This window comes from Malurus melanocephalus, unplaced genomic scaffold, assembly GCF_030028575.1.
Source record: "Malurus melanocephalus ecotype Western Australia unplaced genomic scaffold, MMel_1.1 scaffold_1054, whole genome shotgun sequence".
Classification (NCBI taxonomy): Eukaryota; Metazoa; Chordata; class Aves; order Passeriformes; family Maluridae; genus Malurus; species Malurus melanocephalus.
In genome coordinates this window covers 46,930-62,820 of record NW_026624286.1, presented here as the reverse complement: position 1 = coordinate 62,820, position 15,891 = coordinate 46,930, and the positions used below count along the sequence as shown (strand labels likewise).

General features: G+C 38.3%; 1 protein-coding gene across 1 annotated transcript in view; it reads right to left on the bottom strand.

Moving 5' to 3' along the window:
• The window catches only part of LOC130586084 (SH3 domain-containing kinase-binding protein 1-like), a 77,161-nt gene that overhangs the window by 39,385 nt on the left and 21,885 nt on the right, over positions 1–15,891 (bottom strand). Inside the window, exon 2 of the mRNA XM_057386793.1 lies at positions 13,347–13,504. Coding sequence (XP_057242776.1) covers positions 13,347–13,504 — 158 coding nt within the window. The remainder of the gene's footprint in view (positions 1–13,346; positions 13,505–15,891) is intronic.

Below are 15,891 nucleotides of genomic sequence, written 5' to 3'. Positions count from 1 at the left end.
ATAGATGATAGATAGATAGATAGATAGATAGATAGATAGATAGATAGATAGATGATAGATAGATAGATAGATAGATAGATAGATAGATAGATAGACAGACAGATAGATATTGGGAGATAGAAAGAAACAATAGGAAGGATTTGCATAGGAATTCTACTGATTGGCTCACCCCAGTCTATGTTAATAGACTGCCTGAGCAGAGACACAGAGATGGATATTGAAAGGGGCAATGGATGATAGAAGGGGGGTTTCATCAGGTGTTTGGGGAGTCTGTACCTCTCAATACCTCAGCAATGGGGAAAGAGAGAGGGAACTGAGCCGGGAAATTGGGATAAAAGGAGGCTGCGTCCTCTGTGAATTGGAGAGGCCCCATGGGAAATGCCCATGAGCTCTCCCTTTATTCATGAATAAAATTGCGGGAATCCTCTGTCTCCTTTTTGGACATCAACCTCTGGTGCTTGTGGATTAATTTTCCTAACAAGGTGCAGCTCAGGTGAGTGGACAAAGCTGGCTGAAATGCTGGGGTCCAGTGGGCAGCAGCTCTAATGACCCAGAGCCTGCACTAATGACCGGGATGATGGGGCAGAGAGGCCTCTGAGCGAGTTGGAAGGGGATGCAAAACTGAGAAGTGTCTGACTGCCCTGACAGTCCTGCTGCCATTCCCAGGGGCCTCAAGAGGCTGGAGAAGGGTGGTCCTGAGCAGAGGTGTTAGGAAAATTAATCCACAAGCACCAGAGGTTGATGTCCAAAAAGGAGACAGAGGAGTCCTACAACTTTATTCATGAATAAAGGGAGAGGTCATGGCCATTTCCCATGGGGTCTCTCAATTCATAGAGGACGCAGCCTCCTTTTATCCCAATTTCCCGGCCGCAGTTCCCTCTCTCTTTCCCCATTGCTGAGGTACTTGAGAGTTACAGGCTCCCCGAAACGCCTGATGAAACCCCCCTTCTATTTTTTGCCATTGCCCCCTTTCAATATCCATCTCTGTGTCTCTGCTCAGGCAGTCTATTAACATAGACTGGGGTAAGCAATCAGTAGATTTTTTATGGAAATCCTTCCTATTGTTTCTTTCTATCTCCCAATATCAGCCTTATCTCACCCCAGAGTCTGTTTGTAAAGTCACTCCCTTCTCATTCCTTTCAACCTCACTGATTTGTGATGGGAGACAGTGACCAAAGCTTTGCTGGGTCAGCACAAACAACATCCACTCCTGCAGGTCAGTGATTTCATGGCAGAAAACCAACAGGTTGTTCAGACATGACTTCCCTTTCATCARTCCATACTGACAGCTCCCAACCAGCTTCTTGTCCTTCCTACATTTGGAAATGGCTTCCAAGAGGTAAATGTGATGCTTGAGTTCCCCAAATTCTCTTTCTTTTCYGTCTTGAAAAGAGATCGATTTTTGCTTTCTGTTATTCCCCAGGAGCCTCCCCCAAGGTTTCTTCTRAGAAAATCAATTTTCTGTCTCGATTTAATCTCCTCTGAGATTTTCTTCTGGATGAGGCATTACAGCAGATCTGTCTACACTACCTTTATGATGTATGAATGGAAGTAACACTTATTTTTCACACATCGGCCTGGGTTGCAGCAGTGATAGAGAGAGGAGAGAATGCTTTATACTGTGGAAACAACTATGACCTAGAGTTACTCAATGACATTTCACAGGAAAAAAAATAGGTCTCCTAAACCTAAAATACCCCAAATAAAGTTACCTATACTTTTGCAGTCAGTTGTAACAAAGACCATTCAAAGCATTCACATGAGCTAAAGGAAAAGAAATGAAGCCATGTAAGACCTAACTATTCAAGCAATCCCAATACTCACTGTTGCACAGCCAGGATTAATTAAAACACCACCTTTGAGATTAAAAATGTATTTTTTTAGAACATGTATACAACTCGGCAACTAAACTAAAAAAAAATACCATATATTATATAAATAAAGCACCCAACTTTCCTGCAGCACTGTTTTGTACAATGCTGTCAGAGATGCCTGATTTTACATCGTTTGTCCTGTGCCCATTTASTCCATGTTTTTCCTATTTATTCTTTTTATTTCCTGATCAAACTGTTGTTTCTTCAAGCTTTGCTTGGTCACACCATGTTCCAACTCACATGGCAGCAATGAACACAGTTCCAGTGTACAGCTCTTCTCTCTGCACACAAGTGCTCCCAGCAGAGAGGAACCACAAGGCAACGCATCACTGAGCACAATTTTGGTTTTGTGCTAGCATAGTGATGGTTTCTGCAGTGCACAAAAATGCTTCATTAACATTTCAAACAGTGCAAATTGGTGCCTTAGCTACACTTCCTGTGATGGTCTGTACAGTGAAGTTAGCTTACTATGGGTGCACCTTAAAGAAGCTTTTCTGATACCCTGTAGCTATTTTTTTCACTTAAAAAATGCTGGAGAAATTGTCCATTCACTCCTCTCCAGTTGTCTCATCTGCTAAAAGTTGATTACAAACCCACAGTTAATRCTAATGTTTTTTGAAAAAGCAATAGGTGTTTGGATCTTAAATGCTGTCCAAGTATCTCACACAGCTTCCACGGCTGTCATTATTYATTCTAGCCCTTTCACTTGAGAATAAAATCTGAATATTAACTACTCTCTTCCAGTTAAAGAATTCAAACCCTAAACTTCTCTCTTCCAAGAGAGGCAGGTGGCTAATAACTACATCCAAGAGCAGGTACATATAGCTAAAAGGCATAGCTGTAAATTCCTTGGAGTGGAAGAAAAAAAAAGATACAAAAGGAGAAGGGGAGGAAAGGAAAATACKACAGTGCAACAATGTGCTATATATGTTAAAAACCACAGTGGAATTTCCCAAAACGGTACCAATTTGCAAACTTTTGGCAGCACAGCTGAAGCAGGGAGAGGAGCAGGTGTGATTGGTGATTGAACCAGCAGAAGCCCAGAACTGAGACTAAAGCAGCTGAACTGGTTTAGCTGATYGAGCTTTTACTGGTACAGCCTGTTTGCTGTCTGGGAAGGGTTTTACTCGGCAGAATTGCAGCATTTCACACTTATGAGCATGAAAAAACCGTGCTACACCAGAGCAGGAGGTGCAAGTTCCCATCACAGGTGAGGCACATCATCCATAATGTTCACAAAGAAAAATCTGGTTTTGTATTATCTTAGGCCAGGCATTTTTGCTCCTCATCAAAAGGCACTTACATTCAGAGCAAAAGAAAAAGAAAATCTCCAGTGGCCACTGTTAACATCACAAAAATCAAGGAGCTCTGTTAGTGCCACCAAAGGATGTTCACCAGACAATTCCTGTGTTGTCTGACATTTTCTTTTGCACACCTAGAARGGCACTTGTAGTTAATCACCCTATTGCATGTGACACCTTCCACAAGTCCTGTTCACAGCATTTCCCTGACAGCAGCAAGAATGCCAAATCTCACTACTTTGAGATGATGCTCAGTCAAATGGGGGAGTCACTATAATGGCAACACAATATCAAAAATGCTGTTTCAATTCACCTCTCCCTCTGCTACTCTATATCAGGCTCCAGTGACGCACACTTCCCTTTTCTCTCAAGCAGTCCAACCAGYTAATATGAATTGGCTTTAACTAAAAACAAGTGCCTGCAGCCAGTATTTATCTTTCATTTCATTGCTTGTTGCCAGATCTGATGAGGGGACACTGAGTGTGGGAGCCCAGTCAGTTTTTCCAACAACGCAATCTAGTGAGAGATAGTAATTTAGCCTCTCCCTGTAAATCCTGTTTKCACTTCATGAATGTCTGAAAACATCAGTAGGAAAAAAATACATCTGTTAGCACTCATTAGCAAATGCTGGTGCTGCTGGTTGTCAAAACTCAAATCCCATCTCTTTGACTGTCTTTTCCTTCCCCATAATATCCTTCCCTTCATGGTGGGATGAGAAACTTATTTTTGTACAGACGAGCTCAAAGATGAGACCAAGAGAGCCTGCACTAATAAAACCAATCTTCAAATAAAAACCTCTGTCAAACAGAAATATTTTCTCTCATTCTTTCCAATTCCCAGTGCCATGGAGCTGCAATTTGACAGCAGAAGGACATGGTGCAGAGATTGGAGAGGCAGGTTACCAACACATCACGAGAAAATCCAGGCAGGAGCAAGAATGCCCTGGAGGAATTCTTCAGCCCTGGAACTTGTAGGTCCAGTTTCAGCTTGATGAGAAAACAAAACCCACACAGAAGCTGTGGGGTGGGAAAGTGGGAAGAGAAGGGCAGCTTCTCATAGAAACACATGAGTCCTAAAGAAAACCTACTGCGAGTACAGCACACTCAGGTTTAAAAGATCCAACAAAGAACTACCATTTTCCAAATATCTGAATGTTCACTAAGGAAACAAAGCAATGGTAACAATCCCAGCACAAAGAAATGGGGTCAATATTCCAGTGTCACTGCAAGTGTCATCAGGGCTCAGAAAGGCAAGGATCACATGCTACTTCCTTGCAYAAACTCTCATATATAAAAAAAAGCCATCCTCATACAATTGCTTAGTGCAGTAAAAAAAGGTTGAATTAATGGACACCAGAGAATAAATTTCCTTTCTTTATTCTGTAAAATGAAAGTCCCCTTAAAAATAATTTCTTAAACCTTAACCTGTCTGTTCTGGGTTTAGACCCAGTGTTTATTTCAGCATAAAACACACATATATCATGCATATGCCTACTGCATGGACACACATATATGGATTGCTGAAAACACCTGGAAAGAGATTACACTTGGAGAAAGAGCTTTTATTTTACAGTTTAATGAGGCATTTTTCTCCCTCTACTTACTCAGATTTTTTTCTCTGATGTCCACCAGTTTGACTAGTCTCTAAAAAAATTTCCCATTGAATGACAGGCTGCAGAAGTTCAAAAAACATATGGGCTGACAATACAGAAATCAGAAAGTTTTCTGTGCAGAACCACAGAGCAATTAAGGATTATGAAATGCAGTGCTCAGTGCCACAAGCACTGGTGCATGTAAAGAGTTGTATCCTCCTTGTCATTCCATCAACTTCACTGAACCACTGAAAGGAGGTTTCTAAGTACTTATCTCTTCTTCTGCAGGGAAAAATTCTGCCAACATTTCACAGCAAGATAATCAAATCAAATCTCTCAAATCCTAACTCCTTCCAGGATTTTACTTTAACATTCTGTACTTCTACAAAACGTCAGCAATAAACCAGTTTTTGCTTTTGAATGAACCACTAATTGTGAAAATCTSTTCATGAGGGCTCATAAAACCAAGGTTGTGGGTTTAATCCCCACATGSRCCATTCACTKAAGAGCTGGACTTGATGATCCTTGTGGGTRCCTTCCAAYTCAGAATATTCTGTGATTTTGTAATCTGTRAACTCAAATTCACAACCACAGGCCTTCAGGTTCTCTCAGTTTGAAGAGTCAAAGAAGGGTAATTACAGCAAGTACAGGACAGAGAGCTRGAAATCAACTGAAGGTCACAAATTAGGAATTTGTGTGGGAAGAGAAATAAAAACCTAACCATATGTCCTTTTTACCTGCACAACATTACATTTCAGGTAGTTCCACTTATAAGTACTTTATTTCMTGAAACAAATTATATAGCAACTATTCAATGAAGTTTTAGAACGAGACTCCTCTAAAACAAAAGGGAAGATTTAAAAAATTTGTTGAAAGCTACATAAAAGACATAGATACAGCTTTTGGGTGGGTGAATTTTAGCTATTTTTTATTCAAGATAGACACTGTGGTAGCTCTGAATTAGAAGCATTTTTCCATCCATATTTCTCTAATTCAATCCCAGAAGGAGAATAACTTAGGTTTACTAAGAGGGACTTTTAAAGGAGGAGCAAATTACATTTTGATACAATAAAATTGAAGCATGGAACATTAGGGAAGCATAAAGAAAACACAAAGATTTGCATCTTACTCTCTTCTACCTTTTAATTATTATTAGGCCTTCATTGGGCCAGTTKGTGAAGAAAGTTTGGGGTGAGGGAACAAAATGAAAAAATCCTTCAAGCTATCAAAAAGCTGATAAACACAGGTAGCAAAAGGAAAGTTGAATGATGCAATGCTCTCGGCTCCAAATAGGAAGAGAATAATTTTCAGCCAAAAGGATTAAAAAATATTTTCATTTGGTTTATGTTAATGATTATTAAGTAAGTATCAACAGATAGATCAGGCTGCCTTAATACACCAAAGAATGTTTAAAAGGGAAACCAAGGCTTAGGTAAGTTGGTTATCATAAATTAGCCAAAATAATGGCAGTAGATTGTAACCTTAAGCAGCCATGGCAATTATGAAAGAAGTTTCTGTTTTAGAGACATTATCTGTTGGAAGGGTGTTTTTAATCAGGGCTTTTGATAATCCTGGCCTATTGCCTCTGAGAAGGCAAACACAAGCTCTCTGGAAGAACGAGTACTGGCTCAGTATTTCAAAAAGTGACTGAAAATGGACARATCAAGGTTTTGTGAAGCACCAAATACACACACTCAATCCCYTGCACATTCTTGAATGGCTTGTGATGCATTCATTTCTCTCAACATTCCCAGTCAGGTAAAAAAAAATAAATAAATCAATAAAAGCAGAAGTCATGACCACCTTCTGTAAAAATGAAAGGTTTGCCTTGTTCCTCCTCCCTGGGTGGGAAGTACCACTGTTATTTTTAAAAATGTATGCTCCAGTTGTTTTCCTTCCACCCCTCACCACCTCCCACACAACCACTGGTGCTAAATATCCATCACTGAAGAAATCTGAAGTCAGAGTGAGTAAATAACCCACCCTACATGATGGTGGTTTACCTGAACCTTTGTATTTTCCAAGTAACTGAAGTGTCTATATATAAACAATAATATATTTCATATGGCTGTAGCAAAGCCAAAAAAATAAGGATTAAGAGCTTACATACACTCAGTTTTTTCCAGCTCTGAAGAGAATAACACGTTCTCTGCTCATAAACTGAAACTGCTCTGATATTCTCTGTCATATTTGATTTTTCTAACAGTGCCAGTGAAATTCTGGTAGAGCACATAATTAGGTGACAGCAGGAAATGGTGAACCCTTTAAGGACTGTCTTCACCATCAGCTTCCCAAACAGTTCCCAAAAGATTCTAGGAGGAAATTGCAGCACTTACAGAATACAAAGATACCTAATTTAATCAAATACTACTTCCAACAGCAAATAGTTCATCATTCCAGCTGCTGTGCACTCCATACAAACACAAAAACTGTTACATGGTCTATACATAAAACCTCACAAAAAAACAGCTCTTCTGTACACAGATGTAAACCTCAAATACAACAACAAAAATCCAAATAAATTAAAAATCAACACCACTAAACAAACCCCACTTATCCACACATATTTACTATTAACTAAAATGAACTAAGGAGTATTTTTAAATCATGGCAGCAGCAGTTAGAGCAATAATCTCTGAGAGCTTTCTTTTTTCTACGTGCTCCTCTTGCTCTCATCTTTGTTCTTGCTGTTAATGCTATAAACTGAAACACAATCAGGAGATGAAGTCCAGATCCAGGCTGTATTTTTCTAACTCTGTAAATGGACTATTTGGCAGAATAAGACTGAAGCACAACCCTTCACTATTATTATTAAACACTGTAGGTATGCCACAGGTTTTCAGAATASTGTTTCTCTTATACCCTCTTTTGCAAACAAATATTAAAATCATTAAAATCAAATAACATTTCCTAAACTTGAGGGAATCCATCTTTGTAATTAAACTGCAAACAAGGTGGAAGTATTGACAAGTATTCTCATGTTAGCTTCAAACAACAGTGAGACTGAAGTAATTCAATTTCTAGGAACTTGTGTTTTAAGAATTTTAATGAGCTTTTTGCTCCTGTCAGGAAAAATCAGATACACAGCTGTGCTCTCTTAAAATCCAAAAAATGTTTTGCAAGAGCATTTGTATGCAAATACTGCTGAGCAGCTCTGCAATTCTACCTACACAGAAGGATTTCTCACAGCAGCCTCATCCAACAGTAAAACAATGGCCAGAGCAAGTGTGAAAATGAATCACACCAAAATATGAGATTACCAACAAATCCACCCACACTCAATCTATGAGAAAATAAAAACATCCGGAGCTTGTAAGGTTGCCAGAGAGGGAAAAATAAGAAAAGAGAATTGATTTCAGAAAAGAGACAGTATAAGTTTAGAATATTTTCCTTTTGYCCCACAACCCTTTAGGACTAGGTTGAAGAAATGCCATGAACCATCTAATYCTGCCAATTTTATAAACCCTTATGACTATTTTAAGAGGGTATTGCCAAAACCACATTGAATTCTCTGTATAACACACATTTCAAATAATAATATATAACTAAATTCTAATAAATGGAAGCTACTTTAAAGAATTGTTATATTATAGCTCCAGAGAAGTTATTTATTTGAAAAGATAACTTCTAGAKGGCATTTTGGGTTCTTGTTTCAATCTCTGATTAGATTCTTCTCATGGCTTGGAGTTTCAGGAAGGGAACAAAAAAAAATACTCATTKCTCTTTTAGCCCAAATTGGGTTTTYTGTAATTTACAAWTTAAACAACAGCAAATTTAAACAGGAATACTCTACTGAGGTTTTCTTAAAACTACAAAAGACAATCTCAACAAGAAGAGGAAATAATTGAGTCTTCTTTGTATATTAATTGATATTACCTGCATTAACTCTATCAGTAAAGCAGCATTATATATACTTAAATAAGAATGTTTTAGACATCAGCAATTAAACTGCATAAAGAATGAAAAGTAATAAATTTTGTTCTCAAGTCTGTAAATTTCATAAAATCATAGAATRGTTAGGGGTTGGAARAGACCTTAAAGATAATTTAGCTCAAGTCCCCCTGCCATGGGAGGAGTTGGGTCCATGACAGAATTTCCATCAGTTCCATCAATATATAATTATTTAAAATAAGCCACCATCTTTTCAGAAGGTAACTTTTTGCAATATAATGTATTATAATAATATAATGTAATGTATATAATGTATTATATATAATATAATGTATTAGTCACTAAAAACTAGTCAACACCTTAACACTGAAGCTTCACATTGCTGTTTGGTCACTCTGTGACTCCTGCACGTATTTAAAACCCTCTTACTTTTAAATATTTCATAAAATGTTTACAGGCCAATTCCCACAAAACATCCAACAGCTGAACCACCATTTTTCCTCCCTTTTCCACACCACCTCACTCCCCTGAGTAACCCCTCCCTTCAAAACAAATCCTCCTCACAAAATCCTAATGGCTGTTGACAGCAACAAAAGCTTAAAGAAAYAACATTTTCACATAATTATATTCTCTTGCATTTCACCATTAACAAGTTTAATGGCCATACCCAAAACTTGGGATAAGAAGCCGGTACTCCTGACTCCATTCAGTGAGGAACCCACAATCTAAAACATTTCCTGAAAACAAATATGTAGACAGTATTCCTATAAGATTTACAAAACAAAAAAGATCATTGGCTGAATTGCAAATTCCTGCCAAGACACCAAATCAAAAGGCTTTGGGATCTAACAGCTGATTCCACATGGTTTTTTTTTTTTGTTTTTATAATTTTAAATAAATAGGGTTTTTTTTCCCCTTTTCTTTTCACTTTCCTCTCTGTGGAAAAGTTTGTCTCCAGGACCCAGGTGGGGAAAAGAGAGGGGGGGAGGTTTGCTGGAACTTGGGAGTGTTTTGCTCCTGTTTAGTTCGTTCAAACCACGACATCTGCCCAGCAGCCAAATTACTGCTGCACAGGAGGAATCTTACAAAAGGTTTTATGGACAGGGATGAGTAGGGGTGTGTGACATAGGAAACCCAAGAAATCACTCACAGTCCCTCTGCAACCTCTGGCTGGTTGTGATAAAAACAAACAAACCACAAGAAGAAAATTTAAAATTTAAACCACAACGAAGAAAATTAAATGACAAGCAACAGGTAAGGATCTTCACCGTGTACTGGTGATTCAGCATGAACATCCCTGACATCCCACAACCAATGGGTACTATTTAAAGATTGTATTCTACTTGCAAAACAAGAAATTCAGGTTGCTTTTCTGATCCCAGGCAGCAGTGCAGCCACACAAAGTCCCTGTCCTGTTTCACCRATTCTAAAACACAAGTTATTCACCAGAATTTCAGAAAAAGTACCACTACACTTCTTAAGACAAATTCACCTCTCCGATTCTGCCAGCAATATTGGCAAGTCCTCTGGAGTACAGAGAAGCTTTAAGGTTGTTACATGCAGCAAATTCAGTTTATCAGTGTAACGCCATTCAATCCCACACAGAAGTGACTTTGAAAATTAAARCCAGCAAACATGGCTCTGCATCAGCTTCCTGCTTTCTACATCTTCATCTGCTATCRGCAAAATCCATCTCTCTCACTTACCAACAGTTTTACACTGCAGAGCATGGATTTCAAGTTCAAGTTTTCAAGTTAGAAAAGATATCGAAAACCAACTTTATACCATATAAATGAACAACACTGCACCCACACCTGAAACCTCCTCTTTCTCAGCTGCATAACTGAGAACTAAAACAGACACCAGGAACATAATTCTCCATTCATACTTCTATTTCTCTACCTGAAAAATTGAAAGAAAACAGAAAAACATGATAACCAGACACACTTTCACTCATTTCTTATGATACATTCAGCACTGTTATCTCTAACAAAAGAATATTCAAATGTTKACAGAGATAAACCAGATCTTAAAGATTTTTCTCATATTTAGAGAAACTTCTTCCGCAAAATCTTCCGAGGGGCCATAGCTGCAGACTAGTAAGCAATGAAAACAGAAACAGAAAATAAATYTCAAATACCTTTTCCGTTACACCTTGCATATTGAATTTCAGAGCATCAGCAGGGTATGAATCTGTCTTTTTTGTCGCTGTTTGTATAAATATACAACAAATTCAGAGCAGTTGTTTTGTAGACTCAAGAACAGGAAGCACCTCTGATAAAACTTCGTAGAGAAAGTCCCTTGAAAAAAAACAACTGCGTATGTTCTTCACATATAGCATTGCTACCTCCCCTTTCCTCTTTCTCTGAGTTCAGACAACTCTTCAATGGTCTCCTCATTTGAATTTATTCCAAGAAATTTAAAAACACTTTTGGTACAAGCAACTCCAAAAGTCTTTTCCACATTCACAACCTATTTCACATTCCCTTGGAAAATATGGGGTTTCATTTGTTAAATAACACTTCACATGAATGTCTTTTCATACACATTACAATATACTGCATTTCCTGAATTTTTCCATTTCTGATTTCTACCTCTTTYCTTCCAAACTGCACTTCCAGAATCTGTGCACAAATGCGAACACAAACCATTCAGGACTCTTTACAGTGTTAATACCATCATTTCATTTCAGCCCAAACATTCAATTTTTGCAAACCACAACAGTTTATTTGGAACATCCTCATGAATTTATTCAAAAGGAAACAAAATCACAGGAAGGAAAAGCTCTTCTCCATAAGAAATTATTCCCACCACTTGAAGGAAGAACGCAAAGTACCTCAAGAATTTGATTTATAGTTTTTAACCTTTGAATAACTTTCTCAACTACTCTYAGAACCAATTTTGATAAGAAATAGGAATTTGGAGTTGTGTTCAAGTCCACTACTCATGCCTAGCATTGCTTTTTGCACACACTTTGGCAGTGGGGCATGAGCTGACTGCTGGTGAGCTCAACACTGCATTCACTTGTTAAAAATTTTCCATAATCAAGAGAAAGTTTGCCATTACTTACAATCTTACTGGCCAGAATTTCAAATTTCAACAAGCTTTTGAATAGGATTGCTATTTTGACAACAGCTCTCCATATTTACACAACAAAAACAAGAAAAAGGTTTTCACTCAAGCGATTCATTAACTCTAAGTAAGGGTGTATCTTCCACTCCATCTTACCTAACTCAGAGACAAAATGCTAGGCTACAAAAAACATCATAATGATGTTTAATCAGCCCTGGATGCTGATTAAAATAGAAAAAAAAAAAAAAAAAAAAAAAAGGAGGGCAGGAAGGAAAGAGCAGGGAGTGGTATTTCATGAGAAGACAAAATGTAAACCATTTATGGTTTTTTTAGAACTTTCTATTGAGAAAAAGCTATTTATATTTCAATTATGTGACAGGATGCCACAGTTCGAAGTCATTTTGGAAAGAAGAGGCCTTAAAATTAGGTACTACCAGGGACAACTTGTAAATCTTATTTTATTTCCATTACAGATATTTATAAGACGCATTTGTTTAGAACACTAAATCCAACACCTCCTAAAATCAGCCAAAGATTTCAAATACAAATCAGAGGAAGTCCACATTTGTCCCACAGTTTGTCAGAGTTCAAGCAGAAAAACATTACAATACACAACAAGTATCAAAATAGTTTTTTTCCCCTACCCCAAAGGCTCCCGTTCCACCCCACAAGCCCATGGTGAGCTGGCAAAATTTGCAACCAGACCACTTCCCCGAATTACCCAATTGCCATATGCAGCACTACTGAAGCAAAATGAAATTACTTCATTATGTCCATATGTCTAAACACACAACAGGCTTACAGTTAGAAGAAGTTAAAAAAAAAAGACATTTTTTTACCCTTAGAAAAGGGAATGTACCAAAGATCCTCTGAAGTTGTACTAAAAGATTTAACATAAAATCAATTCTTGTAATTTGTTGTAGTTCTTGCTCTCTTTTCAATAGTGSAGAGCCAAGTTTATAAAGATTTATAGAAATTACCAACCTAGGTCTGCAATGACAAAGCAAGGAGGCCCAGATGTACTAATAGCTGGCTTCATATGTGCAGACATATGTGTGCACACACATGCCCAGCAAAAACAGTAATTTGTTTCTAAACCTCTCCTAAAAGAAGGATTACTGCAAGTTATTTGGTATATTACATGGATACAAATTAATGATTTTTTAAAAGCTTTTATAGGCAACTTTGTGGAAAAATCTGATTATTCTCAACTAKTTTAYCCAGGAATAAATATGCATAAAAAAAAGCTTTTATAAAACTCAAGAAAGCATTTAGGGAAAGCAGAATCAGTTACAGAGAAGAGAAAATATTTTAAATGCAATGACCTATAAGCTGTTCTAGAGTGAYCACTTTGTTCACAAAGTCAAATATCACTGAACAGCAAAGAAATGTAGGGGCAGCTTCTTTTATTTTCAGCTTGACTTTGCAAAGGAAGTAATCTTTTCTTGGTAACACTAGCTCAACAGAGCATTGTATTATATTGCACATATGCAATGTATGTGTATATAAAATATATCATGCTTTTGGATAGAAGAGATATCATGATATAAAGGCTGATACTGAAAAAATCAGTACATAAAGCTTATACACACAAGAACAGTTCCACTTTGTACTCACTCTTACAAAGTTGTCAGGGAACAAACCTCTTCTGCCTTTGAGCTGTCCTTCCCACCATCCTCCATCATCCTTCTTGATGTTGGTGATGATGTCACCTACAGTGATCGTCAGCTCATCGTCATGTTGAGCTTTGTAGTCAAACTCCACTATGGCCTCCACTAAAACAGAAACACACACGTACACTTATTATTATTATTATTATACTTTCATTATTGACTACATCAAAATTTTCCTGCTTTCCAAAGGCGTAAGAAAACACCAAAGCAGTTATATATTCTCAGTGAAAGTATTACAATCAACTTAAGCAAGAGAGTGCATCAAATAGACAACATAAAATGGTAACACTCTGTGGCTCACCTCTAAAGAGAACCAAAGTGAAAAAACACACACAAAAGCTCATCATGGTTAAGGCAACAAATAACGCACATTTTTCTTTTCTTTTTAAAGGAAAGCTTCAGCAATATTTATTCTGGCAGCGTTACAAAGTTTATTTTTATTTCTTGGACAAAGTTGTACCTTTTGCTCACAYGACTTCCAAAGCACTTGATTTCATAAGGAAATAAATAAGGCAATGTTCTCAAATTCAKAAGCATCCCAAGCCACTGCAACTACCCTGCTAAATACATCACTATCACCCTAAAGAGCATTTAACAAGATTTTTTTGCATTGTGATGAGTTTCACTGTTGTCTATATAGAAGTGCAACACTTTGCTGCATGGACGTGCCCTCACAGGGTTTCATCAAAAGGAGATTTACTTTCAYTTGTGACTGAGCATCAGAGAATTAAGATGAAATACCTCTACTGCTCTGAATGCCTGTAAKCAGAGCTGCATTATAAACTTGCTACCATTATATGGGCATCCCTTTTCCCAAGAGGTGTCCCCATCCCTTCAAAAATGCACAAAACAAAGTCTGTGGCAGAGAATTAAGGAAGTCATAAACAGAGCAAAATTCCTTCAGAGAATCAAAACGAATACACCTGGGGTATTCAATATGGAATAGGCACAGCGATTTTCAGTGGTTCATCAAACATCTGCTGGGATGAACGGGACTGGAGAGCTCTGGGATAGTCACATCTGTAAAGCCTGACTCCTGTTTCCTTCAGTGAAAGGAAAATCTCAAGACATTCCACCAAATGTGGGGCACTTCAACCACTAAAACAGCAAAGTGAGAGCTAGGAACAGGCATCTGCTTTCTGCAGAAATGACTGTGCCATAAAACCCTGCAAACAGGCAATACCAGCTCACAAAGCAAACYCAACCATTACACCACAGGCAGCAAAAAGCTTCTGCCTAAATAACAAACCCTGCATACTAAACTGAATTTAGTTGACACGAAAGCAGAGTTACTTCTTTCCACCCCCAAAATGTCACACAGTCACAATGCTGAACATCTCTGTCCCTCCTCCAGAGCCTGCAAGTCATAGCTAAAGCAGTGCTCTGACTTTTGGATACATACCAAGCACAATTTATGGCTTATAATATTCCTCTATTACTTCTTCTGTGAAGTCAAAAACCATTATAAAACCAGTTTACAAGAGACCTGCTAAACTACATCATCAACAGCAAGAGAAAAGTGGCACCACACATTATAAGCTGAGATGCAAACAGAACATGAAAAATTTATCACAGAAACTYGACTGAAAAATCAGTCATTCAGGCTGAGAGGGACCTCACGTCTCCAGTTTAGCTTTCTGCTCTGAGRTCAAACCAGATTACTCRGGGCTTTGCCCACATGGGTCTTGAAAAYCTCCAAGGACAGAGGTGGGTAGGGCACGCAGGAGAATCTGCTCCTCTGCTTGACTGAGAAAAAGGTTCTCAAGGTTTTCTCTCCCCAGTCTGTTGGAGCCTTTCTTGTACCAGTTTTCACYCACTGGTCTTGTCCCACTGTGAACCAACTCCACCTTCCTGATAACCTACTGGTGGGCTTTGTAAGGCTGATATTAGGGCCTCCCAACTTCTCTTCTCCAGGACACACAATTGGAGTTCCTCTAGATCAGGTCCACTTGTTCTTTAGCACATGAACTGTTCCCCCAATTCGGCAGCAATCACAGACTTGAGGAGAAGATGCTCCACTGCCTTCTCCAGAAATTGAAAAAGATGTTAAGACAGAACAAGTTCCAGCACAGCCCCTAGTAGTATTTCATTTATTATCAGCTTGCACGTGAAGTACAAACCACTAACCACTAATCACACAACTTTTGAGGCTGGAAGGCATCTCTGCAGACCAATCCCTTCATTCAAAGCAGAAACAATTAAAGCACAGGATGCTCAGAGTCTTATGCTGTATGCATGAAAACACAGGTATTTCAGAGAGGCAACCAGCCACACTGGCTTCCCAGAAAGAGAAGCAGAGTTTYCACTGTAATTCTGGAAAGCACTTCYTTGTTTATGTGGRTATGSTTGGAMATGGCCCCCTTCAGTCCTGATGTTTTTAATTGCAAGGTTCCCACTGTTTGTATCACATTTTYTTTGCCAACCTGGTCCACCAATTTCTCATAAGACAGCTAGCAAAGATGCCTTTGCCCTAGTCAGCTGAATCCCAC